Raw genomic sequence first — 26,824 nt, 5'->3', positions numbered from 1 at the left:
CTGAAAATGGTTTTCACTTCACAGGTGTGCCTGAAGCTCATGGAGAGAATGCCAAGAGTGTGCAAAGCAGTAATCGGAGCAAAGGGTTGGTTATTTTGAAGAAACTAGAATATAAAACGTGTTTTCAGTTATTTCACCTTTTTTTGTTAAGTACATAACTCCACATGTGTTCATTCATAGTTGTGATGTGACAATCTACAATGTAAATAGTCATGAAAACACATTGAATGAGGAGAAGGTGTGTCCAAACTTTTGGCCTGTACTGTATATAAATTAAAGATGCATAAATCATGGCAATGGAATCGTGAGGTGCCCAAAGATTCCCACCTCTAGTTCAAACTGTGTATTGTTACAATGGCAAGTTAAATAAACCCCTGCCTTGTTTTTAATGACTACTTAGGCCTACTACACTACTGCATTGTAATGTTGGTCATCATGGTGGTGCCAAGTTAGATAACCACTGCAATGCTGCCTGAGGCTGAGCCAATCAGAGGCCACCATACTGACACGTGCACTCTGATTGGCCAACACTACTGTAGTGTTGATGTTTCTAGTACATGTCGCCATCTTTATGCTTCAACAAGTAATACCAAAATCCGTGAAGAGCGCCATGTTCGGGAGGACGACCATCACAAATATAGTTTGGTCGTGCATGAGGTTATTTTTGTGCGTCTTCTAGCCCTCCTCCGTCACAAGGTCGGCGTCAGACTGCTGTCGTAGTCGTGCGCTCAGGAAAGGCTTGAAGAAGAAGTCGAAGCCAAACTGCAGCGAGCTCCGAGCGGCACGCCGCCAGTCGTGTTCGATCTTGTAGTGGCGGCGGTGGGGCAGGTGGGCGTCGCCGCACGACAGGCAGCGGATGGCTTTGAGTTCGAAGACGGGCCACTTGGAGCCCAGACGCCCTTCCAGGACGGTGCTGAACTCGGCCACGCTGCCCGTGTTCAAGTGCAGAAGCAGCGACTTGAACTCGTTGCTGGCCCGCAGGACGATGTCCTTGGTGGCGTCCTCGTCCTCCACCAGCGTGCCGTCCCTGGTCTTCCTCTCCTGCGGCATGCCCATGGTGACCTCAAACTTGTAGCGGTCGAAGCGCTTCACGTGGCAGTCGTGCTTGGCCAGCGGCTTGAGGCGGCACAGGGGGTCGTGCGGAGGGAACGGCCGAGGCTCCGCTGAGGTTCGATTCCCGCAGGCGGGATACGGCTGGCCGTACAGACAGCGCATCCAGTCGCCTACGAGCACGGGCAGCAGGTTGATGGCCGCCTGCGCCCCGTTCTCGATGTCGGTCACGCGCACGTACTTGAAGCGTCCCGTCCAGGTGACGCGGTGACCCTCCAGGTGCGAGCAGGTGATCTGGGTTTGCGCCATGTTGGACTCTTTCCAGGCCGTGGGGCCGCACAGGGCGCTGTACTGCGGCCAGGTGAGGGTGGAGTTGTAGACCTTCATGCCCTCGGACCTGTACACGTACATCCAGCAGAAGAGGACCACGGCGCTGAGCCACACCAGGATGAGCTTCACCACGCTGCTCCTGGACAGCGAGCGGACGACCACGATGGGGTTCAAGCTGAAGCGCGTCCAAAGCCTCAAAACCACGGGCACCGAGCAGACGGTCAGCGTCACGGCCATCTTGGTGATCTCCAAGGCCAGGAACCAGTGCAGGAGTTGTAGGACCAGCACCGCGGCCAGGCCTAAGGAGAGAACCGGAAGGGCGAACAGGAAGAGGAAGTAGCCCGCGCAGGTGCGTATGAGGCCGATGGCGGTGGCGTGATTGAGGAACACCAAGCAGAGCTCGCACCAGGTGAAGCAGACCAGGTACGGCACAAGGCACAGGTAGGTCCCCTTGAAGCCTCTCAGCTGGGCCATGCGGAACAGAAGGTAGACCAGGTGGGCGTAGAGGACGCACGGCACGCCCACGTTCAACGCCAACGCCTCGCCCAGAGGCACCGACACCAGCGTCCTGCCCAAGAGCCTCAGGGGCCACAGGGCGTCCGGCAGCAGGTGAGCCAGGGAGCACGCCCCCGACAGGACCTCGCTGAGCAGAGCTTGGCGGGCAAACAGCTTGGCGGAGGCGTGGAGGCTGAGGAAGGCGGTGACCGTGAAGAAGAACGCCACCGCCGCCATTTCCGAACACGGGATCCACGACTTGTCCGCCACGGGGAAGGAGAACACCACGAAGACCACGGACAGCAAGAAGTACCTGAGGAGAAACACGTGCGATACAATTCATGGATTATTTGACACGGGAAATACTTCACTTCTTCATAGCAGCAACATGACACAGAATATACACGCTAATAGTTTGATCATTCATTATTATAAACTTTATTACAAATGTTTTAAGATATTTTAATAACAATTATACAAATAATGATGCATATTTAAAGATACATAAATAACAATCAGAAAAAATATCAAATCTTTTTAAGCTATATAAATAATTATAAAAATGATTACACATTTTTAAAGACCTACTGAAAGCCACTACTAGCGACCACGCAGATGAAATCTTAACATTGCAACACATGCCAGTACGGCCGGGTTAACTTATAAAGTGACTTTTAAAACTTCCCGGGAAATATCCGGCTGAAACATCGCGGTATGATGACGTATGCGCGTGACGAAGTCGGAGTAACGGAAGTTATGGTACCCCGTAGAATCCTATACAAAAAGCTCTGTTTTCATTTCATAATTCCACAGTATTCTGGACATCTTTTGCAATTTGTTTAATGAACAATGAAGGCTGCAAAGAAGACAGTTGTAGGTGGGATCGGTGTATTAGCAGCGGACTACAGCAACACAACCAGGAGGACTTTGTTGGAGCGCTAGCCGCCGACCTCACCTTGACTTCCTACGTCTCCGGGCCGCCAAACGCATCGGGTGAAGTCCTTCGTCCTTCCGCCGATCGCTGGAACGCAGGTGAGCACGGGTGTTGATGAGTAGATGAGGGCTGGCTGGCATAGGTGGAGAGCTAATGTTTTTAGCATAGCTCTGTGAGGTCCCGTTGCTAAGTTAGCTTCAATGGCGTCGTTAGCACAGCATTGTTAACCTTCGCCAGCCTGGAAAGCATTAACCGTGTAGTTACATGTCCACGGTTTAATAGTATTGTTGATTTTCTATCTATCCTTCCTTCTATCCTTTATTTTTTTGTTTCTATATGCAGTTAAAGCAAGATGCTATCACGTTAGCTCGTCGCTAAAGCATTTCGCCGATGTATTGTCGTGGAGATAAAAGTCACTGTGAATGTCCATTTGGCGTTCTCGACTCTCATTTTCAAGAGGATATAGTATCCCAGGTGGTTTAAAATACAAATCCGTGATCTACAATAGAAAAAGGAGAGAGTGTGGAATCCAATGAGCCAGCTTGTACCTAAGTTACGGTCAGAGCGAAAAAAGATACGTCCATCACTGCCTCTCAAGTCATTCACTGTAACGTTCCTCATCCACGAATCTTTCATCCTCGCTCAAATTAATGGGGTAATCATCACTTTCTCGGTCCGAATCTCTCTCGCTCCATTGTAAACAACGGGGAATTGTGAGGAATACTAGCTCCTGTGACGTCACGCTACTTCCGCTACAGGCAAGGCTTTTTTTATCAGCGAGCAAAAGTTGTGAACTTTATCGTCGATTTTCTCTACTAAATCCTTTCAGCAAAAATATGGCAATATCGCGAAATGATCAAGTATGACACATAGAATGGATCTGCTATTCCCGTTTAAATTAAAAAAAATCATTTCAGTAGGCCTTTAAGCTATAATGATAATTAAAAAAAAAAAAAAGTAAGATGTACTAATGATAATTATAAAAAATATGCACAAATCACACCTTTTTGAGAATAATCAAACCTTTTTAAGCTATAATAATAATTATAAAAATAATTACACATTTTTAAACAAAAATGATCATTTAAAAAACAATTAAAACATGTTAAGATTTACTAATGAAAATTATAAAAATATCATCCACAAACACAAATAACACCTTTTTAAGAACAATCAAACCTTTTTTAAGCTATATTTATAATTATAAAAAATATTACACATTTTTAAGCTATAACAATATTTATTAAAAAAAAAAAAAAAATTTTTAAGACATACTAATGAAAATTATAAAAATAATACACGCTTAAAAGGTATAATAATTATCATTTTATAAACAGTTATGCTTTTTTTATTAATTTTATCGACCACATCTAATACAGTTTTTAGAGGGGTTACATTGTTTCCTGAATTCTGTAGGTTCACTAAATATGGTTAAATGTAAATTGCAAAAATCAAATTGAAAAAGATAAATAAATTGTTTTTTAAATATCAAATTTCTATTATTTTAAACACACCAATTATGTGAGCGTTCAGATTTTGCATTTCAATGAGTACCCTATGAATGGTTACATTCAAATAACTTACGTTTTTTTCAATAAAAGACGTTTATTTTCAACAAATGTGTGGATTATCACCATGATTAATTTGGGGAGGACACCTTCTCATTGTAGGTCATGCAATTTAATACCATGTATAAAAAATGTTTTTTAATAAGTACAACAAGGAGGAGTAAACATAAAATGTCTTCAGGGTGTAATGTATATATATATATAAACTAAAGTTAATGAAATGATGAGTTGTTGTAATATTGTATCCCTGTAGTTATTTATTAAATATTCTTATGTCAGGTCATTATGTATTGTATTATTATATCTGATTGATGGGGCAGGACTTTAAGCTTTTGCCTCTTCCTGCTTCTTTTCAAACATTCCTTTTTTTAATTTTATTTTAATATTACTTATGTTTCTTCAGAGGATATTAAATTGGAGAAGCTATTTTGTTGAATTGTGCGGACAGAGTATTTTTTTTGGTTTATTGTGATTGAAATCAATAAACATAGACAAAAAGTTCTAAGCATTAATCAAATAAACCAGTAACACAAAATTACAACAAAAAAAACGCTTTGGCATTTACTAGTAAATCCTTATTTGTAATAATCACATTAGATGTAGCTCAATGGCGCCTCAGCTGGTTGCAAACAGGTAGTGCACTCAATTGCTGCACAATGTGATGAATCAACAATCAATTCCACACAATTATGTAATGTTGATTATTGGGGGTTTTAAGTCCACAATGAGATTGACTTACAGGTAAGGCTCCAAGTGAGTCCAACCAAAGTTGGTCTCCGCCTGCTCCACATCCAGACCAGGTTCAAAGTGAGCCAGCAGGTCAGTCAGAGCCCGGAAGTTCTCCCAAGCTTTGGAATTCTGTGGGGAAAGACACAGTTAGATCCCTCCTCTTGTCCGGGAGTCCTTCTTCGGAGCAGCTCCATTGTGAGCCGACCTGGAACACCCGCAGCGTGCAGATGACCATGGAGAAGAAGGAGAGGTAGAAAAGCAGCAGAGGGATGAGGAAGATGAAGAAGTCTATGGTTAGGTTGGAGATGATGAAGAAGAAGATGAGTGCGTTGACGTGATGCGTGGGGATGAGGGCGCTCAGCCACTGCATGCCCGCACGCGACGCCCAGTCGATGAGGTGCTCCTTGATCTCCAGGAGGGCGTGAAGGGGGAACTTCAGCAGCTGGTTCCAACATGGAGGAGTAAGGAAGTCATCATGAAGTCATCATACTTCTTTAGAACAAAAAAAAACACATAACGTTTCTACCTTTTGATGTAAGGGCAGCTCGTCTGGATTCTTGACAACATCCTCATCCTCCTCGTCTTCGTCGCTGGTTGACACAGCCGCCATGGCGGGAGGCGGCGCTATTCCCTGAGCGTACTTCTTTGTCATCTCCACAAATTCATCCATCCCAACATGGGAGACGGCTGCAAAGAGAGGAACATCCGAGCATGCTTCCAAACATGGCGGCCATCTTTCACTATGAAGCGCGTCACTCCAACTACAGTGGATCTTGAATTACGAAGCCCCTCCTTCTACCAACTTTTCAATTTACGAACCACCAACTGAAAGAAAATATGTACGAGCCTTGTATGTGTTGTGTATGTACGTTTCATCCAACTGTGTGCCTCGCAGCGCAGCCATTTTGTGCCCGGCAGCACATCCATTGTGAGCAAGCTGATTGTTCTTCGGCAGAGGTGGGTAGAGTAGCCAGAAATTGTACTCGAGTACTGTTACTTTAGAGATTTATTACTCAAGTAAAAGTAAGGAGTAGTCACCCAAATATTTACTTGAGTAAAAGTAAAAAGTATGTTGTGAAAAAACTACTCAAGTACTGAGTAACTGATGAGTAACCTGTTTGTTTAATGACGGCAACAAATAATGCACAAAAACATAAAAATAGCAATGAGCAAATTCAGAGCCAGGATTATCTCTTAAGCAACTAAAACAATAATATATATTAAATAATAATACATTAACATAAAAAAAATGAAGGCAAATTGAGCCACAATAACTTAACAGCACCATAGGCTCAGTAGGCAGAGATTACAAAGGAAAATAACAAGTTAGCCTTTACGCAAACCATAAACTGATAGGTGTGGGCTGCACCTGGGAACACACTGATTGGTGTTTCTATGCATGCATGTGTGTGTAAAAGTAGCGTTTCTTCTCTATTAATATACTCAAGTAAAAGTAAAAGTATGTTGCATTAAAACTACTCTTAGAAGTACAATTTATCCCAAAAGTTACTCAAGTAGATGTAACGGAGTAAACGTAGTGCGTTACTACCCACCTCTGTTCTTCGGTGCTCATTCAGTCCTGTCGTTAGCTACTGTTTTAATTGCTACTTTGTGTGCTTTTTCAGTGTTTTCTTGTCTTTCTACAGCATTTTCTCGTTTTGCTAGCTCAATATGAGTCCAAAGAAAGCAATGGACAAGCGACGTGTGGTTTGAAACATTCAGGAAGTACCCACTGCTTTGTCGACAATGCCCCTCCCTTACGCCGCACCCCAAAAAGATTAACAAATAAGGTTAAGTGGATTTCAGTTTTTATTCCTAATCATTGGAGCCAGTTTTATAAATTCTAACTGTGAGTGCACCACATGGCTAGTGACAGTGTGTGCGTGTCAGAAGAGCGGCTGAAAGGAGGACAGTTCAGCTATTTGTTGTTGTTTTGGATTTGTTATTAAATAGAAACATGATCTGTCACCTCTTTGTTACAAAATTACAACAAAATCATAAAACATTGGAATTAACCTAATTGAGAATTTTTTTATTTTTTTTTGGCATTAACTAGTAAATCCTTATTTGTAATAATCACAATATTAGATGTAGCTCAATGGCGCCTCAGCTGGTTGCAACCAGGTAGTGCACTCATTATGCCTCAATTGCTGTACAATGTGATGAATCAACAATCAATTCCACACAATTATGTAATGTTGATTATTGTTTACACAGTACTGTGTAGCACTTTTTATTGTGTTCAAAGTGTACACACCTTTCCTAAAATATGGACTTTTTTCAAGGCTGGAACCAATTACTCATGTTTACATTGTTTCGTGTGAAGAAATGTGCTTCAATATATTCTATTTACGAACCGTTTAAGTACCAATTTAGTTTTTACATCGAGGTTCCACTGTAGCAGCTGTCTAACAGCGTCAGTCAAAACTAAGCATTGTTATCTTTTTAACGGAGAACATCTGATACAACGGGTACCGACTGAAGTGTCCATAGGGCCTGAGAAGTAGTACAGTATTTTGGATGCTACTTACACTCGCTGGTCACCATCGTCTCCAGAACTCTCCTTTGTTTCTTAGCAGAGCTGTTCAGGGGGCCTGGGGCGACCGGTTTGTCTAGAATGAGAGGAACATAGCAGAACATACCTCAAAAAAGGTCCAAATGTACCTAAAAAGTGAAATATGCAGGGTTTTTCCTGCGTTCAAAATTGCGTGGCGATTGATATCACTCAACACAGCGTAAAGCTCCAGCTGTGTTGATTGAGCCATTGATGTCCCTCTGCGGTAGCTACGTATTTTAACTGCAGTTGCAGCGTTGCGCCACAATAGAGGCGCTATATCGACAGCAGTGCACCGGAAAGACTTGAGGCAACTACCGAAGAAAAAACAGATCGAATCCTTATTTTTCCCGCTACTTGGTGCATAAAGTTGACCAAGCGGATTTTTGCCATACGGAGCATGATACGCAGGGATCACTGGACTCCTACAGAACCCTCCAGACTGTGCTGTGAACATTTTGTGTCTGGTAAGTGAACACAGCTAGTAGTGTTAGCATCCCTTTCCAACCTTTTCTGACTAATTATAATAGATGGATTGATTGAATAAGTGATTAGAAGTTTGCATAGGATCAGGTAGAGTTTCATGACGGTACAGATTTACCTGTACGAGGTCAACTAAAAGGAGTTACCCCAAGAAAGCATTACAAGCCTGAAGTGTTTATTTTTAAAAAAGGTTCCTCCGTGTCAGAGTAACGTTTATGTTTTTTAGCGTTGCAGATATGGCAGGCAAAATCAGCGACTATTTTAAGAAGCGATCTGGCGAGGAGGAAAGTCAAGAGTCCAGGTGGAACAGAGCAGAGAAATGCAGGTAAAATGTAATCATTCATGGTGGTGACAACTTGTGGACATTTTTGTCCACAGAGCGCTTGAAGGCTGCTTCAAAATCATCTAAGAGTGTCTCAAGCAAAAGTGGCCCCACCACACAAGCGAGGAGCCCATCATTCTCTTATGCAAGCGCTTAGGCCAGGGGTCGGCAACCCGCGGCTCTAGAGCCGCATTTAGCGCCGCCCTAGTGGCTCTCAGGAGCTTTTTTAAAAATGTATGAAAAATGGAAAAAGATGAGGAAAAAAAAAACTTTTTGTTTTAATATGGTTTCCGTAGGAGGACAAACATGACACAAACCTCCCTAATTGTTACAAAGCACACTGTTTGTATTAAACATGCTTCACTGATTCGAGTATTTGGCGAGCGCCGTTTTGTCAAACTAATTTTGGCGGTCCTTGAACTCACCGTAGTTTGTTTACAAGTATAACTTTCTCCGACTTTCTAGGACGTGTTTTATGCCACTTCTTTTTCTGTCTCATTCTGTCCACCAAACTTTTAACGTTGTGCGTGAAGGCACAAAGGTGAGTTTTGTTGATGTTATTGACTTGTGTGGAGTGCTAGTCAGACATATTTGGTCACTGCATGACTGCAAGCTAATCGATGCTAACATGCTATTTAGGCTAGCTATATGTACATATTGCAGCATTATGCCTCATTTGTAGCTATATTTGAGCTCATTTAGTTTCCTTTAAGTCATCTTAATTCAATTTATATCTCATGACACACTATCTGTATGTAATATGGCTTTTAATTTTTTGCGGCTCCAGACAGATTTGTTTTTGTATTTTTGGTCCAATATGGCTCTTTCAACATTTTGGGTTGCCGACCCCTGGCTTAGGCCACAGGTGTCAAACTCATTACCCGGGGGCCCGCCACATCATTTTATCTGGCCCGCAAACACCTGGAAATGTTATGTGTCAATAAAGTACTTCATATTTTCTCACTAAATGTAATGGATTTTTTTCATTTTGACAAAAAAATATATATATATATGTACTGCTTGAAATTGCATGCCTTTTCAACTTTAATAGTATACATTATTTCAACCAATATTACAGTATATTATACTTTCCAAACATGTTTTGTCTAAATAAAAATACATACTTAAATATCTGCTTGACTTATGATTTTAGAGCAAACTACCCATCAAATCAATAAAAATGACAATACATTTTACGGTGTTCTTTAAAGCATATAAATTTAAAAAAAACTAAAAAAATGTTTGCATAAAAATTCTAGCGCGTGGTCAGGATTGTACCACCTCTGCCTCAATTTGAGCCAGGAAAATCCCTGTAAATATGCGTGCAGTTATGAAGCCAGAGTTGAAGCACAACAACATCCACCTTAGATCCAGTACATGACCTGCATACAGATGCTTTCATTGATACCAACTTTGTAGTGCTATGGAAAAAGGCAGCCTGGGGGTTTGATTTTTTTTCCACTCACAAAAATGAAATTAGACAAAAAAAAAACTCCCAACAAAAAAGTATAAAGAGAAAAGGCTGAAATGTAACAGCTGTCCTGATAGCGTAAATGAGATTGGACCGAGGTGTGGTATTAGCGAACGGCTGATGAGCCGATCTTTACCGCAGCTGTGTCCCAGTGTTTACATGGCTAAACACTGTACTCACGTCAACTAGTCCTTCAAAATGAATGCGCGCTTAGGGAGACACAATGACATTTCCATACTCCTTGCTACACACATGCAGGAGTGGCATGAATTCCAGTAGGGCGTGTCTTGCCGGAGGACCGCCTGCAATCTCAGCGCAAGCTACACGTCTATCCTATCCACAGTGTGAAGTCACCTTCCAAGATACTAACCCTTACCAACATGGCGGAAAATAAACTACGTTTCCTCCATCTAACATTATCACTGGAGGACTTGAGGAAAAGGAATGGCTAAGCATGACACACACACACACACACACACACACACACACACACACACACACACACACACACACACACACACACACACACACACACACACACACACACACACACACACACACACACACACACACACACACACACACTTCAATGTAAAGTAGGGATGAACGATCCAGATGTCGTTACTATCGATACCTACACTGCAAAAACTGCAATCTAAGTAAGATTGAATATCTCAAATAAGGCTGATATTTGCTTATTTTCTGTCTGATAAGATCATTCGTCTCACTAAACAGATTTGATGTTAGAGTGTTTTACTTGTTTGAAGTGTTTTGCTCCTAAATGATGTCAGTAAGATATTACAGCTTGTTGCTGAGATTTGATGAGCTATATTGAGTCAAACATGCTTGAAACTAGAATATCAACTGTTGCAAAGCTGTGTCATCAACACTCACAAGTATAAAACTACTTTTTTAAAGTCATCATTTCTTATTTCAAGCATGAATTAAAAATTCATAACTTTGACACAATTGTGTCTCATAATTAAAAGAGATGACAGCCAAATGGACTTTGCTGTTTTAATTTCAATGAAACAATAGAAAATACGTACTCATATAGTAGTACAGTTGTTATTAGTCAGAATATACTTATTTTGAAGGTTTTTTTGGGTTCATTGAGGTTAGCTCATTTTACTTGTTTTGGAAAGTCTTGACAAGCCAAATTTTCTTGTTCTATTGGCAGATAATTTTCCTTAGTTCAAGTAAAATACCCCTCATTTTTGTTTTTTCTTGTTTTTGAACACTGACTTTTTGCAGTGTATATATATTTTTATATTTATATATATATATATATATATATATATATATATATATATATATATATATATATATATATATATATATATATATATATATATATATATATATATATGTCTTAATTAGATTATCCAAAAAAATAGTGCTCGATACCGTGGTAGAGCGTAATATGTATGTGTGGGAAAAAAATCACAAGACTATTTCATCTCTACAGGCCTGTTTCATGAGGGGTTTTCCTTAATCCTCAGGAGATTTTAATGGAAGCATTCACATACCTATATAAACCATGGTATGTGAATGTTTCCATTAAAATCTCCTGAGGATTGAGGAAAACCCCTCATGAAACAGGCCTGTAGAGATGAAATAGTCTTGTGATTTTTTCCCACACATACATATATATATATATATATAATTATATATATATATATATATATACATATATATATATATATATATACTCCTCGCACACTAATTGACTGAAAGAGCACGCACTTGGTGCAATGATGTCATGTTATCGATGGAAAAATGCATTTTTAGACCATATGAGGTCAGGAGACCCCGAGAGTAACAAGCGGTTGCCTTGTTGCCTTTCCATTAAGAAAATTAAATTAGTTTTTTACAGAGATGTCCGATAATATCGGCCGATAAATGCGTTAAAATGTAATATCGGAAATTATCGGTATCGTTTTTTTTATTATCGGTATCGTTTTGTTTTTTTTTTGTTTTTTTTTTATTAAATCCACATAAAAAACACAAGATACACTTACAATTAGTGCACCAAGCCAAAAAACCTCCCTCCCCCATTTACACTCATTCACACAAAAGGGTTGTTTCTTTCTGTTATTAATATTCTGCTTCCTACATTATATATCAATATATATCAATACAGTCTGCAAGGGATACAGTCCGTAAGCACACATGATTGTGCGTGCTGCTGGTCCACTAATAGTACTAACCTTTAATCAATCAATCAATCAATGTTTATTTATATAGCCCTAAATCACAAGTGTCTCAAAGGGCTGTACAAGCCACAACGACATCCTCGGTACAGAGCCCACATACGGGCAAGGAAAAACTCACCCCAGTGGGACGTTTAACAGTTAATTTTACAAATTTTCATTAATTACCAGTTTCTATGTAACTGTTTTTATATTGTTTTACTTTCTTTCTTATTCAAGAAAATGTTTTTAATTTATTTATCTTATTTTATTTGATTCATTTTTTTAAAAAGTACCTTATCTTCACCATACCTGGTTGTCCAAATTAGGCATAATAATGTGTTAATTCCATGACTGCATATATCGGTTGATATCGGTATCAGTTGATATCGGTATCGGTAATTAAAGAGTTGGACAATATCGGCATATCGGATATCGGCAAAAAGCCATTATCGGACATCCCTAGTTTTTTATTATAAGTTTGCTGTTTTCAAGAAATGTAATGCAGAGTGCATATCATTATGTCAAGATAATGGCACTAGCATTTATTACATTTGTTATTATAACAAAATATTTTTTGTGTGTTTTTTGTTATAGTTTACCAACTCGTGAAGTAAGTATCTGGATTCATGTAGTTTTTGCATTTGTTTAGTTATTAGCCACCAATACACATGCGAGGAGCTATTTGCACTCTCCTTACCCCCAGCGCTATGGGCCAGACATTCCCGTGGAACTACGGGAAAAGCGCCGTGGATGCTGTGCCGGCACAAAGATGAAAGAACGAAGAAGGAAATTTAAGCCTGCAATTCTCTCTGTCCTTGTGGGGAAGGTGCGGTATTTGCCGAATACAATGGACGAATTGTTGGAACTCAAAAGGAGTACGCCGTGTGCGGTATCATGTGCTTTACGGAGGCGTGGCTACATGCCGACCACATCGTGTCTCTACCCGGCTTCACAACCTCACGGGCGGAGAGAGACACACTCCTGAGCGTTAAAAAGAAAGGCGGTGTGATTGCCATCTTGGTGAACGAGAGGTGGTGTAATCCTGGACATGTTACTACCATGAATTGATTAACGTGGACCCCGACTTAAGCAAGTTGAAAAACATATTCGGGTGTTACCCAGTGGTCAATTGTACGGAATATGTACTGTACTGTGCAATCTACTAATACAAGTTTCAATCAATCAATCAATCAATCAATCAATCAATCAATCAATCAATCAAAGTGTGTTTGTATGCCGGACATCCAACTTCTGGCTGTTGGAATTCGACCATATTATTTTACTTCTGTAATCTTCATGGGAGTGTACATCCCTCCTTCTGCAGACGAGGCTGCTGCTTGTGACACCATTCATGCCGCTGTTGCTAGGCAACAGACCAAACACCCCGATGCCCTCATTCTCATTTCGGGTGACTTTAATCATGCTACTTTGGACTCAATTTTACCAACTTTCCACCAATATGTGCACTGTGCAATTTTTTTTTAACAATTTCCTTTGTGGATCATTAAAGTTTGTCTAAGTCTAAGTATCATACTGAAGGACGTTACTAATATTTGGCCCCCTCGTGTTCCACCACCAAAATAGCAGAAAGCCCCCTGAGCTCCTCCTATCATCATACCTTGATCTGTGCGGACGTGTTCTACGTTCTCAAGCATCTCCGCAACAGCCACCGACTTCTTCCTTTCCGGGTTCAACTTCCAGTACATGAGCAGGGCCGCTTTCCGAACTCCCCTCTCAAAGCGTGTTTCCATGCACAGCTTCCTCACCTCGTTGTAGTTTTCTAGAGTGATGCCTAGAAAGCGGGACAACGTCAGCAGCACATGGAGGAAGTGAGAGGAGAACATCTTTGGTGTACCTTTCCTGGAGCCTAAGCACTGTTGCAGCAGCTTCACGGCGTCCTTGCGGCCCTGTTTGGCAGCCTGGACCAGCCAGGTGACGGCGGTACAGTTGTTCAGCTCCTCGTCTCTATCTTGTGCCAGAGCCAGGAAGACGCGGCCCATCTGGACGCACCCAAGTACACGTTAGCGGTCGCTCTGGAGCACAGCAAGTCCGCCATATGCTCGATACTGACCTTGGTCTGCGATTTAGCATCACCTGACTTTGCTCTCTCCGCCACGTCCTCCAGACTGACCTCCTCCTCTGGATCCTCTGACAGGACACAGGAAATGATTGCGTTGAGAGCTACATTAAACATACCATAAATTCCGAACTAAAAGCCGCTACTTTTTTCCTACGCTTTGAAACCTGCGGCCTATAAAAACAGTGCAACCTGCTTTGGGATTTTTCTTCGCTAACGGCCGTAATGCAAATAGTTTTCATAAACACAAGCAAAAACTCTGAAAAGATGCATTATTATTTGTGTTATAGCACCATCTTTTGGACAAGTTCGCTCACTCCAGGTGCTGCAGTCTACAGTATTTCTTCCGTTTAGTGCTTTGAACCGGAAGTACAAGTGCCGTTCCGTCTTATAATCATCCATAGCGTTTCTACTTGTATGATTCCTTCATTTATCATTTCAAGCAACGTTTGTAAGTTTTACAATGTAACTAAAACAATTTATACGTACTAAACCGTCCCATGTGTGATGTCTCTAGGAGTGTTTACATGCATATTTGTACATGCTATTGTAATGTAATCAGGCTAGCGTCGTTAGCATTAGCTAATATGCTAGCACATTTACGAGTGTCTGTGTTAGTATTATTACCTTACAATGGCATTATTTTTGTATTGTTTCAGTTTCACAAATTCTTTAATGAGATCAACAAAACGTCACCGTGGACTTATTGAGTCTGTTTAGTTGATTGGAGAACTAGCTTCCGCAGCTGGTGGGTCCATGATGATGACTTCTGTTTTGTTCTATCAGCCGTTTTACTGCCGTCTTACAGACACAGTTTGGAAACAATTGAGGTATGTAAATTAACATTTAAATAATTTTTCTGTGTAAATAATATCATAGGTAACTTATCGGTGTGGTTATTATTTGGAAACATTCTTTATCTTCTAAAATGTAATGTGTGCGGCTTCTATACCGTTGCGCTCTGTAGTCCGGAAAATGCATATGATATTGAACCTCGGGTAATCCGCTATAGTGTGTTTTTGTCTGATTATAATTCTGATCAAAAATTGATTCATTAAATTATCTAGAAAATATGAAGTATCAGCATTGGTATGAACAATACTGCCCCTGTAAACTACATGGTATCGAATCGATATCCAAATTTGTAGTATCGCCCAAAACTAATTTGAAGTAGCCAAGGGAATAAGTACTTATTACATTTGAACAGAAGTGGAGACAGAGCCATGTTACAACAGAAAGTAACCTGATATTATCAGTAAATTAATACTTTTGAGAAAATAATATAACCAGAAATGACGCAATATGTTACCACATTTGTCAGCAGCCAAATTAGGAGCCTTTGAAATGTTTTATTATCATTTATATTCCAAACAATATGTTGTGATATGTATCGTTATCGCAGGAGGCTTCAATAGGTATCGCGATATAGACTGGGCCATATTGTTCATCCCCAGTGCTTACAGCAGTGTTTCTTAACTATAAGGCTGGAGTCCATGTTTGGGCCGTGAGCGCCCACTAGAGGGCCACCAAAAAAATATCTGTTTGTCAGCTATGGTGTGTATGGGCCGCAGCGGTACTCAGTTGTCATACACATTTTCCACCACTTGTGGCGGTAGTGACATGTCAAAAAAACAGAAGAAGTGCTAAAAATCATAGAAAAGTTTTGGCGTGGCTCAGATGGTAGAGTGTCCAACCAGAAACTTGAGGGTTGGAATCCAGCTTCTGCCATCCTAGTCGCTGCCGTTGTGTTCTTGGGCAAGACACCCACACTGGTGTAAATGTAGCTTAAATGTAGATAAAGAGTTTCTCATTGTAAAGCGCTTTGAGTCACTAGAGAAAAAGTGCTATATAAATATAATTAATTTTACTTCTTAAGGGCAACAATTATGATTTAAATGGGGAAGCTGTATTTTCATTTGGACTTACATTTTACTGACAGTACATTTAAGAAACATTTATATTCTTATTACGTATTATTAATTTAGTCAGAATGTATTTATTTTAACACTCTGTAATTGTATCGAAAAGTATCTTTTTATTTGTTTTTATAAGTCCCTTCTTTTGCAGTATATTTTACCATATTATTTATTTATTTTGTTCTAAATGGAAAACACTATCTTGTGGTCTACATAACATGTAATGCTGGTTCTTTGCTCAAAATGTTGCATAGATGATGTTTTACACATCATCTTCAAGCCGCTTTCTGACAGTCGCTTCAGGATGTGCCGTTTTGTGAGCGGTCTTATTTACGTGCCTCCACTTGGACAGCGTCATCTTTGTTGTAGCGGTGTAGCGTGCAAGGACGGGAGTGGAAGAAGTGTCAAAAGATGGAGCTAACTGTTTTAATGACATTCACACTTTACTTCAAACAATAACGGAGCAGCATCTCCTCATCCGTGGCTCACTAGTGCAACAACAACAACAAGGCCGGAAATGTGTCCCGTGAAAAACCCTCTGACCGGAACTCTCTAACAACTAAAGTTCCTTGGGTGAATAATGTAAAGTCACTACACCGGTATGTTTTAGTGCTTTCATGTTGAGTTTACTGACAGATATAAGTAGGGATGTCCGATAATATCGGCCTGCCGATATTATCGGCTGATAAATGCGTTAAAATGTAATATCGGAAATTATCGGTATCGTTTTTTTGTTATCTGTATCGTTTTTTTTTGTTTTTTTTTAATTTATTTCTTAAATCAACATAAAAAACACAAGATACACTTACAATTAGTGCACCAACCTAAAAAAACCTCCCTCCCCCCATTTCTTTCTGTTATCAATATTCTGCTTCCTACATTATATATCAATATATATCAATACAGTCTGCAAGGGATACAGTCCGTAAGCACACATGGTTGTGCGTGCTGCTGCTCCACTAATAGTACTAACCTTTAACACTTCATTTGACTCATTTTCATTCATTACTAGTTTCTATGTAACTGTTTTTATATTGTTTTACTTTCTTTTTTATTCAAGAAAATGTTTTTAATTTAGTTATCTTATTTTATTATTATTTTTAAAAAGTACCTTATCTTCACCATACCTGGTTGTCCAAATTAGGCATAATAATAATGTGTTAATTCCACGACTGCATATATCGGTTGATATCGGTATCGGTTGATATCGGTATCGGTAATTAAAGAGTTGGACAATATCGGAATATCGGATATCGGCAAAAAGCCATTATCGGACATCCCTAGATATAAGTAAGAACTTTACACTACTTTATATTAAAAATGGCAACAGGATGAATGTCACATAACAAGAAGATAGAGGAAAAAGAAGAAGCTTATCGACTACGGTGTCGGCATAGACTACAAAGGCGGACGCTCACAATTTTTCAGGATTTATGCAGATCCCAAATACAGATCAGCAGGTACCAGAAATTAAGAAAAGTTGCTTTTGCATAATATTGTGAAACAAAACGGCAGATAATATGTCTTACCTTATACACACACCATAATAATACTCCTATGTTTAATGCGCCGACACTCCATCAAGCGGTGTGGCTTCATAGCTTACCAAAGTCCTACTAAAACATTTTGATAGATTTTTGAACACCGTGTGTAATGTTCTATATTTTCAATGGAACATATACAAGTTTGGTGTTGTTTACTTGAGTCATATTGCCATCATAGTGCAGTCTACACGTACCCTTATGTTTGACTGCCATCTACTGGTCACACTTGTCATTACACCATGTACCAAATAACGTCGCTTCGAGGTCGGTAAGCACAACCAGAATTATTCCACACATTAGGCGCACCGGGTTATAAGGCGCACTGTCAAGTTTTGAGAAAACAGGATTTTAAGTGGGCCTTATAGTCCGGAAAATAGCCTGACCTAAGTCTCGTTAATAATCTTTGTGACGGTTTCATATCATTTGACGAGCTTTACACTGTTAAACTGTATATATTCATGCGATATATAATTATTGAATACAATTACAACCAAGAGTAAGATTACTAATTCAATGTTCATATTTGAGTGGGCCCAGCGCCCCTATGTAGTGGAAAAGTTGGGCCTTGGGGTCACAACTTTTAAGAACCCCTGGCTTACAGCACATCCGATTTATGTACAGATCATCTTTTAAGGAACCATGACTAAGCAGAATTACAATTTCCAATTGTCACCTGTTTCAGGCGAGGTAGGCGCTCCAGCATTGACGGAAGAGGCCGCGTTGAGCTGAGCTCTCCCCAGCTGAGAGGGGCTTCTGACAGGCGAGCGCAGCGGAGAACAAGTCGGCGTGGAAAGCGAGCAGGAGCGGGAATACAGACGCGGCGCAGCCTGATGGGTCGTCGAGAAGCAGGATGATGACGACGAGGACGGTGTTGTCATAGAGAGGTTTGGGGTCGTCTTATTTGGGGATGGTGGGTTGGCGGACGGCCTTGGAGGCAGGGAGTCTGTTCTCACTGTGGTGGGAGGAGAGCGGCCGGGATTTGGGATGTGTGTTGGGGATGCTTCCATGTCTGTAACAAGCACAACAATAGTGAGAAAACTCATGAGAAGGTATTGGGAATTCTATTTTTAAGAAAGATAGTGAATTACATTTTTTTTCATAATCCTTTCACACTAAAAGAGAACACATTTTTGGGTGTAATAAAAGATGATAAAATGATTCGGAAATCTCATGTAAAAAATATACAACAGAAAGTAGCAAGAAACACATCAATAATGAATAAAGCAAAACATGTTCTAGATCAAAAATCACTTCATATTCTGTACTGCGCACTAGTATTATATATCTGAGTTATTGTGTAAAAATATGGGGAAACAATTACAAATGTGCGCTTCATTCACTAACTGTGTTACAAAAAAGATCAATTAGAATTAGGGATGTCCGATAATATCGGACTGCCGATATTATTGGCCGATAAATGCTTTAAAATGTAATATCGGAAATTGTCGGTATCGGTTTCAAAATGATCGGTATCGGTTTTGAAAAGTAAAATGTATGACTTTTTAAAAGGCTGCTGTGTACACGGACGTAGGGAGAAGTACAGAGCGCCAATAAACCTTAAAGGCACTGCCTTTGCGTGCCGGCCCAGTCACATAATATCTACAGCTTTTCACACACACGAGTGAATGCAAGGCATACTTGGTCAACAGCCATACAGGTCACACTGAGGGTGACCGTATAAACAAGTTTAACACTGTTACAAATATGCGCCACACTGTGAACCCACACCAAACAAGAATGACAAACACATTTCGGGAGAACATCCGCACCGTAACACAACATAAACACAACAGAACAAATACCCAGAACCCCTTGCAGCACTAACTCTTCCGGGACGCTACAATATACGCCCCCTGCTACCCTCCTAGAAAATGGATGGATCTTCAACCCTTTCTTTCTTTTTTTTTATTGAGACAAAGATAATTTATGTATTTAAAATGTGTATGTTTACTATGGTGTATTATTTTTTTATTTGCTCACTGTTCTGTTACAGAGAGCAAGGAAATTGGATAGATTTGCTATGGTATGAAAAGGGGTAGTATTAATTAAGCTCTGCTTCTTCCTACTCCTTTTCAGACGTGCTGTAATGAAACAACTGGAATTGTGTGATGCATTACATTGTGTTGTATGCATGTTCCACATAAACTACTCAGTGGCCTAGTGGTTAGAGTGTCCGCCCTGTGATGGGTAGGTTGTGAGTTCAAACCCCGGCCGAGTCATACCAAAGACTATAAAAATGGGAGCCATTACCTCCCTGCTTGGCACTCAGCATCAAGGCTTGGAATTGGGGGTTAAATCACCAAAAAATGATTCCCGGGCACGGCCACCGCTGCTGGCCACTGCTCCCCTCACCTCCCAGGGTGTGATCAAGGGTGATGGGTCAAATGCAGAGAATAATTTCGCCACACCTAGTGTGTGTGTGACTATCATTTCTACTTTAACTGGAACTGGAACTGGAACTGAACTAAACACTTATTCAGAGTAAATTCCCCTGAAAGTGCTTGGGAAAGGTTGTATTGAAGGGTCCTATAGCTGCAGGTGTATAGTATGTTCCATTTAAAAGGTAAACAGTGCTACATGTTATATTATGTTACATTACACTACAGACTGGACTATAGCTGCAGGTGTATAGTATGTTCCATTTAAAAGGCAAACAGTGCTACATGTTATATTATGTTACATTACACTACAGACTGGACTATAGCTGCAGGTGTATAGTATGTTCCATTTAAAAGGTAAACAGTGCTACATGTTATATTATGTTACATTACACTACAGACTGGACTATAGCTGCAGATGTATAGTCTGTTCCATTTAAAAGGTAAACAGTGCTACATGTTATATTATGTTACATTACACTACAGACTGGACTATAGCTGCAGGTGTATAGTATGTTCCATTTAAAAGGTAAACAGTGCTACATGTTATATTATGTTACATTACACTACAGACTGGACTATAGCTGCAGGTGTATAGTATGTTCCATTTAAAAGGTAAACAGTGCTACATGTTATATTATGTTACATTACACTACAGACTGGACTATAGCTGCAGATGTATAGTATGTTCCATTTAAAAGGTAAACAGTGCTACATGTTATATTATGTTACACTATCATTACACTACAGACTGGACTATAACTGCAGGTGTATAGTCTGTTCCATTTAAAAGGTAAACAGTGCTACATGTTATATTATGTTACACTATCATTACACTACAGACTGGACTATAACTGCAGGTGTATAGTCTGTTCCATTTAAAAGGTAAACAGTGCTACGTGTTATATTATGTTACATTACACTACAGACTGAACTATAGCTGCAGGTGTATAGTATGTTCCATTTAAAAGGTAAACAGAGCTACATGTTATATGTTACATTACACTACAGACTGGACTATAGCTGTGCTACATGTTATATTATGTTACACTATCATTACACTACAGACTGGTATAGACTGGAATGCTAAATGGAGAAGGTGACATCCTTCAAACCTGCTGTCCTTTTGGGAATCCCCCCTCCACGTCGGTCAGACTGACGACGCTCCACAAATGGCCCTCATTTAAGCCAACAAGTGGGGTGGACTTGGAAAGTTTCTTATAATTAGGAGTATCTGACATAATATTATAAATACAAATGTACCACGTGACGTATGCGAGACTGGTTGAGTTGTGTTGTTGCTAATGCTAGTTAGCAGCTACTCTGCGGAATATTCAGCTCACCTTTCGTAAGAGACACAAACACGCCTGGACTATTCTGTTTCTTTCCAAAAGAAAAAAACCCCGCTTTGAGAAGTGTGCTTCTTGCTCACAATGTCCTAAATCATCTTGTCCGGCGGTCCTCTCAGAGTCCGCACACAGCCTGACTAGACACGCAAGTCTAACAGTTCGTCACCGCCCCATTTATAACTCCGTCCTGTGATTGGACAGAAATGAAAAGGACTTTTCCGTTAGGGGTTTCGATTGGCTACACAATCCGGAAGTTTACAGTTGGCCTTTCAGGCAAGAGCAATCGATTATGAAGTGGAAACAAAAGTCCGGAGTTATCGAACAGGTTATTTTTCACCGTTTATTAATTTTACATTTGAATGTATGAATAAATCTTTAAGTACATCTGGTTAAAGACTTTGCAGAACTTCGGTTGTGCTTTTGGGAAATGAGTTTTGCACGGGCTTACCAATATTTAGCCAGGAGATGGCAGTGTCACGCCAATTTTCTTCCCATCACAAAAACCTTCCTAACCCCCATGTACTTCCGGGGTCATTTCCGCTTACGTCAGTTCCTCTTACGTCATTGACAGCGATCGATAGCACTTCGTTTGACTCTTTTTTATAATACAGCGTTAACAAAACGTCTGAATTATCAACAATAATGTTGATTTAAAGTACAGACATTTAACATTATATATTAATTAATATTACTGAAATGTTTCAACAATAATGTTGATTTAAAGTACAGACATTTAACAGTATTATATATTAATTAATATTAGTGAAATGGTTTCAACAATAATGTTGATTTAAAGTACAGACATTCAACAGTATTATATATTAATTAATATTAGTGAAATGGTTTCAACAATAATGTTGATTTAAAGTAGTACAGACATTTAACAGTATTATATATTAATTAATATTTTTTGCACGTTACCACGAAGACAGAAGTCCGCAGCAGCGGCCCTAACACTCCGCTTGAAATGTTGCGAAGCCTGCTGGTGTTTGACATAAGTCCCCTGGGACAGATAAAGACGAATATCATCCAGTGACACCACCATTTTCAGGAGATTTGGATTTATCGATCGCTGGCAATGACGTAAGAGGAAATGACGTAAGTAAGAGGAACTGACGTAAGCGGAAATGACCCCGGAAGTAAATGGGGGCTAGGAAGGTTTTTGTGATGGGAAGAAAATTGGCGTGACAGTAGCACTAATTGTTTTTTGTTTTTTTTCATTTTATTTTTTATTGACATCCAGCATCAGACATTTATATCCATTACGTCATATTGCATACGTCATTTATCTGTTGTCTGCCCTAAATGTCAAAATATTTTTATTTATTTATATCCCAACCATACCACCACCACCCCCCCCCCCCGCCCCCACAAAAAGAAAGCAACAACAGAAAAACAAAATAGTATTTGCAAATACATCAATTAAATAAAGAAAAAACAAATAATAATCCATTATTGATAATAATAATCAGGAATAAAATAAAATAATATAAACATATATATATATATATATATATATATATATATATATATATATATATATATATATATATATATATATATATATATATATATATATATATATATATATATATATATATATATATATATATATATATATATATATATATATATATATATATATACATATATATATATAATTGACCCAGTTTTCCCAATATGAAGTAAATTTCTCCAATTTATAATTAATAAAGGCAGTTATTTTCTCCATTTTATATATGTCCATTGTGATCCCATCCATTGATTCAAAGTTGGACTCTCCTGGGATATCCATTTCCTAGTAATGGTCTTTTTACAGGCCACCAGTAGAATATTCATGAAGTGTTTATCTTTCTTCAGCCAGTCCTGAGGGACATGTCCGAAAAACAGAGTCTTACTTTCAAGGAGTATTTCACGTTTAAAAATATCCTGTATAGCTTGGTGTATCTCTTTCCAATAGTCCTTTATGGTGGAGCAGTCCCAGAAAACATGCTAGTGGTTTGCATTTGAATTCCCACAATTTCTCCAACATGCAGGGGAGTTATCATAATGAGACTTCTGAGAAGGTGTCATTTTTGAGGAAATGAGTTTTGGGAAATGAGTTTTGCACGGGTTTACCAATATTTTGCCAGGAGATGGCAGCATTGTTTACATTCATCAATAATTACAACCCAAATGCAAATAATATCCATATAACAAATGCAGGACTAAGATTTTGTTCCGATTTTAGTATTTTAAACCGTCAACCTGTTTTCTTAATATATTTTCAATCCCAATATAATATGCTTTTGTGTTTTTTTTCTGAAACAAAACAATTTAAAAAATACAATTGTATTTACTACAAATTGGACCCAAGTTTCTATAGTGTAAACCAGTGTTTTTCAACCACTGTTCCGCGGCACACTGGTGTGCCATGAGATACAGTCTGGTGTGCCGTCTGAGATTATGCAGTTTCACCTATTTGGGTTAAAAATATTTTTTGCAAACCAGTAATTATAATGTGTTGTTGTTGAGTGTCGGTGCTGTCTAGAGCTCGGCAGAGTAACCATGTTATACTATACCATATCAGTAGGTGGAAGCCAGTAGCTAATTGCTTTGTAGATGTCGGGAACACGTCGTGTGAGACGACGATGGTTTGTCGTGATCACAATAAGCAGACGACAGCGGGAGGCAGGGTGCAGGTAAAAAGATGTCTAATGCTTAAACCAAAAATAAACAAAAGGTGAATGCCCCTAAGAAAGAAGGCTATGTAGAACAAAACTAAAAGTGAACTGGCTACAAAGTAAACAAAAACAGAATGCTGGACGACAGCAAAAACTTACAGCGTGTGGAGCAGAGACGGCGTCCACAAAGTACATGTGTACATGACATGACAACAATGTCTACACAGAAAATAGCAACAAGCAACAACTTAAATATTCTTGATTGCTAAAAGAAAGCAGGTTCGGGGAATAGCGCTCAAAGGAAGACATGAAACTGGAAAAGCCACCAAAATAGGAGCGCAAGACAAGAACTAAAAAACTACACACGGGAAAACCGAAAAAAAGTCCAAATAAGTCAGGGTGTGATGTGACAGTACACCTACTTTGAGACAAGAGCTATAGTAATACATGCTTGGTTATGCTTTAAAGTCATATCCAACAATTGCAACAACGACTTTTTATTGTCTGTTGAGTTTCATTTTTTTATGTTTTCTGCTGGTGGTGTGCCTACGCATTTTTTCTATGGAAAAAAATGCGCCTTGGCTCAAAAAATGTTGAAAAACACTGATGTAATCAATCAAGTCAAACACAGGATTTATTGAAATTGTTTGACTTTGAGTGTGAGTTTATTTGGAACATGCATGCATACAACATGATGCATCACACATGCATGCATACAACATGATACATGCATGCATACAACATCACACATGCATGCATACAACATGATACATCACACATGCATGCATACAACATGATACATGCATGCATACAACATCACACATGCATGCATACAACATGATACATCACACATGCATGCATACAACATGATACATCACACATGCATGCATACAACATGATACATCACACATGCATGCATACAACATGATACATCACACATGCATGCATACAACATGATGCATCACACATGCATGCATACAACATGATACATCACACATGCATGCATACAACATGATACATCACACATGCATGCATACAACATGATACATCACACATGCATGCATACAACATGATACATCACACATGCATGCATACAACATGATACATCACACATGACTGCATACAACATGATACATCACACATGCATGCATACAACATGATACATCACACATGCATGCATACAACATGATACATCACACATGCATGCATACAACATGATACATCACACATGCATGCATACAACATGATGCATCACACATGCATGCATACAACATGATACATCACACATGCATGCATACAACATGATACATCACACATGCATGCATACAACATGATACATCACACATGCATGCATACAACATGATACATCACACATGCATGCATACAACATGATACATCACACATGCATGCATACAACATGATACATCACACATGCATGCATACAACATGATACATCACACATGCATGCATACAACATGATGCATCACACATGCATGCATACAACATGATACATCACACATGCATGCATACAACATGATACATCACACATGCATGCATACAACATGATACATCACACATGCATGCATACAACATGATACATCACACATGCATGCATACAACATGATACATCACACATGCATGCATACAACATGATACATCACACATGCTAGCATGCAACATGAAACATCACACATGCATGCATACAACATGATACATCACACATGCATGCATACAACATGATACATCACACATGCATGCATACAACATGATACATCACACATGCATGCATACAACATGATACATCACACATGCATGCATACAACATGATGCATCACACATGCATGCATACAACATGATACATCACACATGCATGCATACAACATGATACATCACACATGCATGCATACAACATGATACATCACACATGCATGCATACAACATGATACATCACACATGCATGCATACAACATGATACATCACACATGCATGTATACAACATGATACATCACACATGCATGCATACAACACGATGCATCACAATTTCCAGTTCCTCTATTGAACATGTTGGAAAAGGAGTAGGAAGAAGCAGAGTTTATTTAATCCTACCCCTTTTCCTTTACATAACAGTTGCAAAAACTTTTATTCACTTCCTGTTCTCAATTTATTCACAATATACTCCATAAGTAATCACAATAAATAAATAAATAATACTCAGTGAAGTAAGTTATATTTCATATGGTGAGATGAGTCAGATTATCTTGAAAATGAATGGATGGATGAAATAAATTCAGAATGTTTATCTTCTTCTTTGTACTTTGTAAACACTTTAAGTGTGAAGAGTTTCTTGAAGTGGATCATATTAAATATGTTATTAAATATGTTTTTGTGATACAAGACTTATACTACAGTAATGAAGTTATTGCTGAGACATCCTACTCCTTTTCTGGCAGGTTTAATCCTGCAAGTGTGACCATATTATTGTCATTTTGTTAAGCATGCCATTACTATGCATTGAGGCATATACAAGTCATTGGGACTGTTGTTGCTTCACTGCAGCTGCACTGACACAGTTATGTAAATGATCCTTGATTAGTAGATTAGCACAATCCAGTTGAGAGGATAAGGCAGGGCCCCTCTACTGTTTTTGTCGTCACACACCTCCAGTATACACAAAGCAATCTTTTCAATGAGCTAGCCTATTAGATCTTTTAATTTACCTATGCATGTGTATTACATTAAGTTTAAGCCCAAATATTGTTATGCAAA

At 39.3% G+C, this 26,824-nt stretch overlaps 1 protein-coding gene across 1 annotated transcript; it reads right to left on the bottom strand.

Annotated features, from left to right (window-relative positions):
• wfs1b (Wolfram syndrome 1b (wolframin)) lies at positions 1 to 21,557 on the bottom strand. The gene is made up of 10 exons (XM_062044082.1): positions 21,390 to 21,557; positions 18,342 to 18,677; positions 14,203 to 14,279; positions 13,987 to 14,131; positions 13,750 to 13,923; positions 7,638 to 7,718; positions 5,633 to 5,793; positions 5,312 to 5,548; positions 5,117 to 5,235; positions 1 to 2,188 (listed from the first exon to the last, which is right to left on the bottom strand). The coding sequence occupies exons 2-10, from the start codon at positions 18,673 to 18,675 to the stop codon at positions 676 to 678; spliced, it is 2,841 nt and encodes a 946-aa protein (XP_061900066.1). The 5' UTR covers positions 18,676 to 18,677; positions 21,390 to 21,557; the 3' UTR covers positions 1 to 675.
• Positions 21,558 to 26,824: the final 5,267 nt, after the last annotated feature.

Source organism: Entelurus aequoreus, linkage group LG04 (assembly GCF_033978785.1).
Source record: "Entelurus aequoreus isolate RoL-2023_Sb linkage group LG04, RoL_Eaeq_v1.1, whole genome shotgun sequence".
NCBI lineage: Eukaryota > Metazoa > Chordata > Actinopteri > Syngnathiformes > Syngnathidae > Entelurus > Entelurus aequoreus.
The sequence above is the reverse complement of the archived record's forward strand: the minus strand, read 5'-3'. Positions and strand labels throughout refer to the sequence as shown.

Excerpts from the sequence above, each read along its gene's own strand:
- wfs1b (XM_062044082.1), bottom strand. The coding sequence starts at position 18,675 with ATGGAAGCATCCCCAACACACATCCCAAATCCCGGCCGCTCTCCTCCC. Across the intron at positions 5,794-7,637 it reads GACGATGGTGACCAGCGAGT|CCGTCTCCCATGTTGGGATG; the intron begins GTAAGTAGCATC and ends CTCTCTTTGCAG. Across the intron at positions 5,236-5,311 it reads GCACGCTGCGGGTGTTCCAG|AATTCCAAAGCTTGGGAGAA; the intron begins GTCGGCTCACAA and ends CTTTCCCCACAG.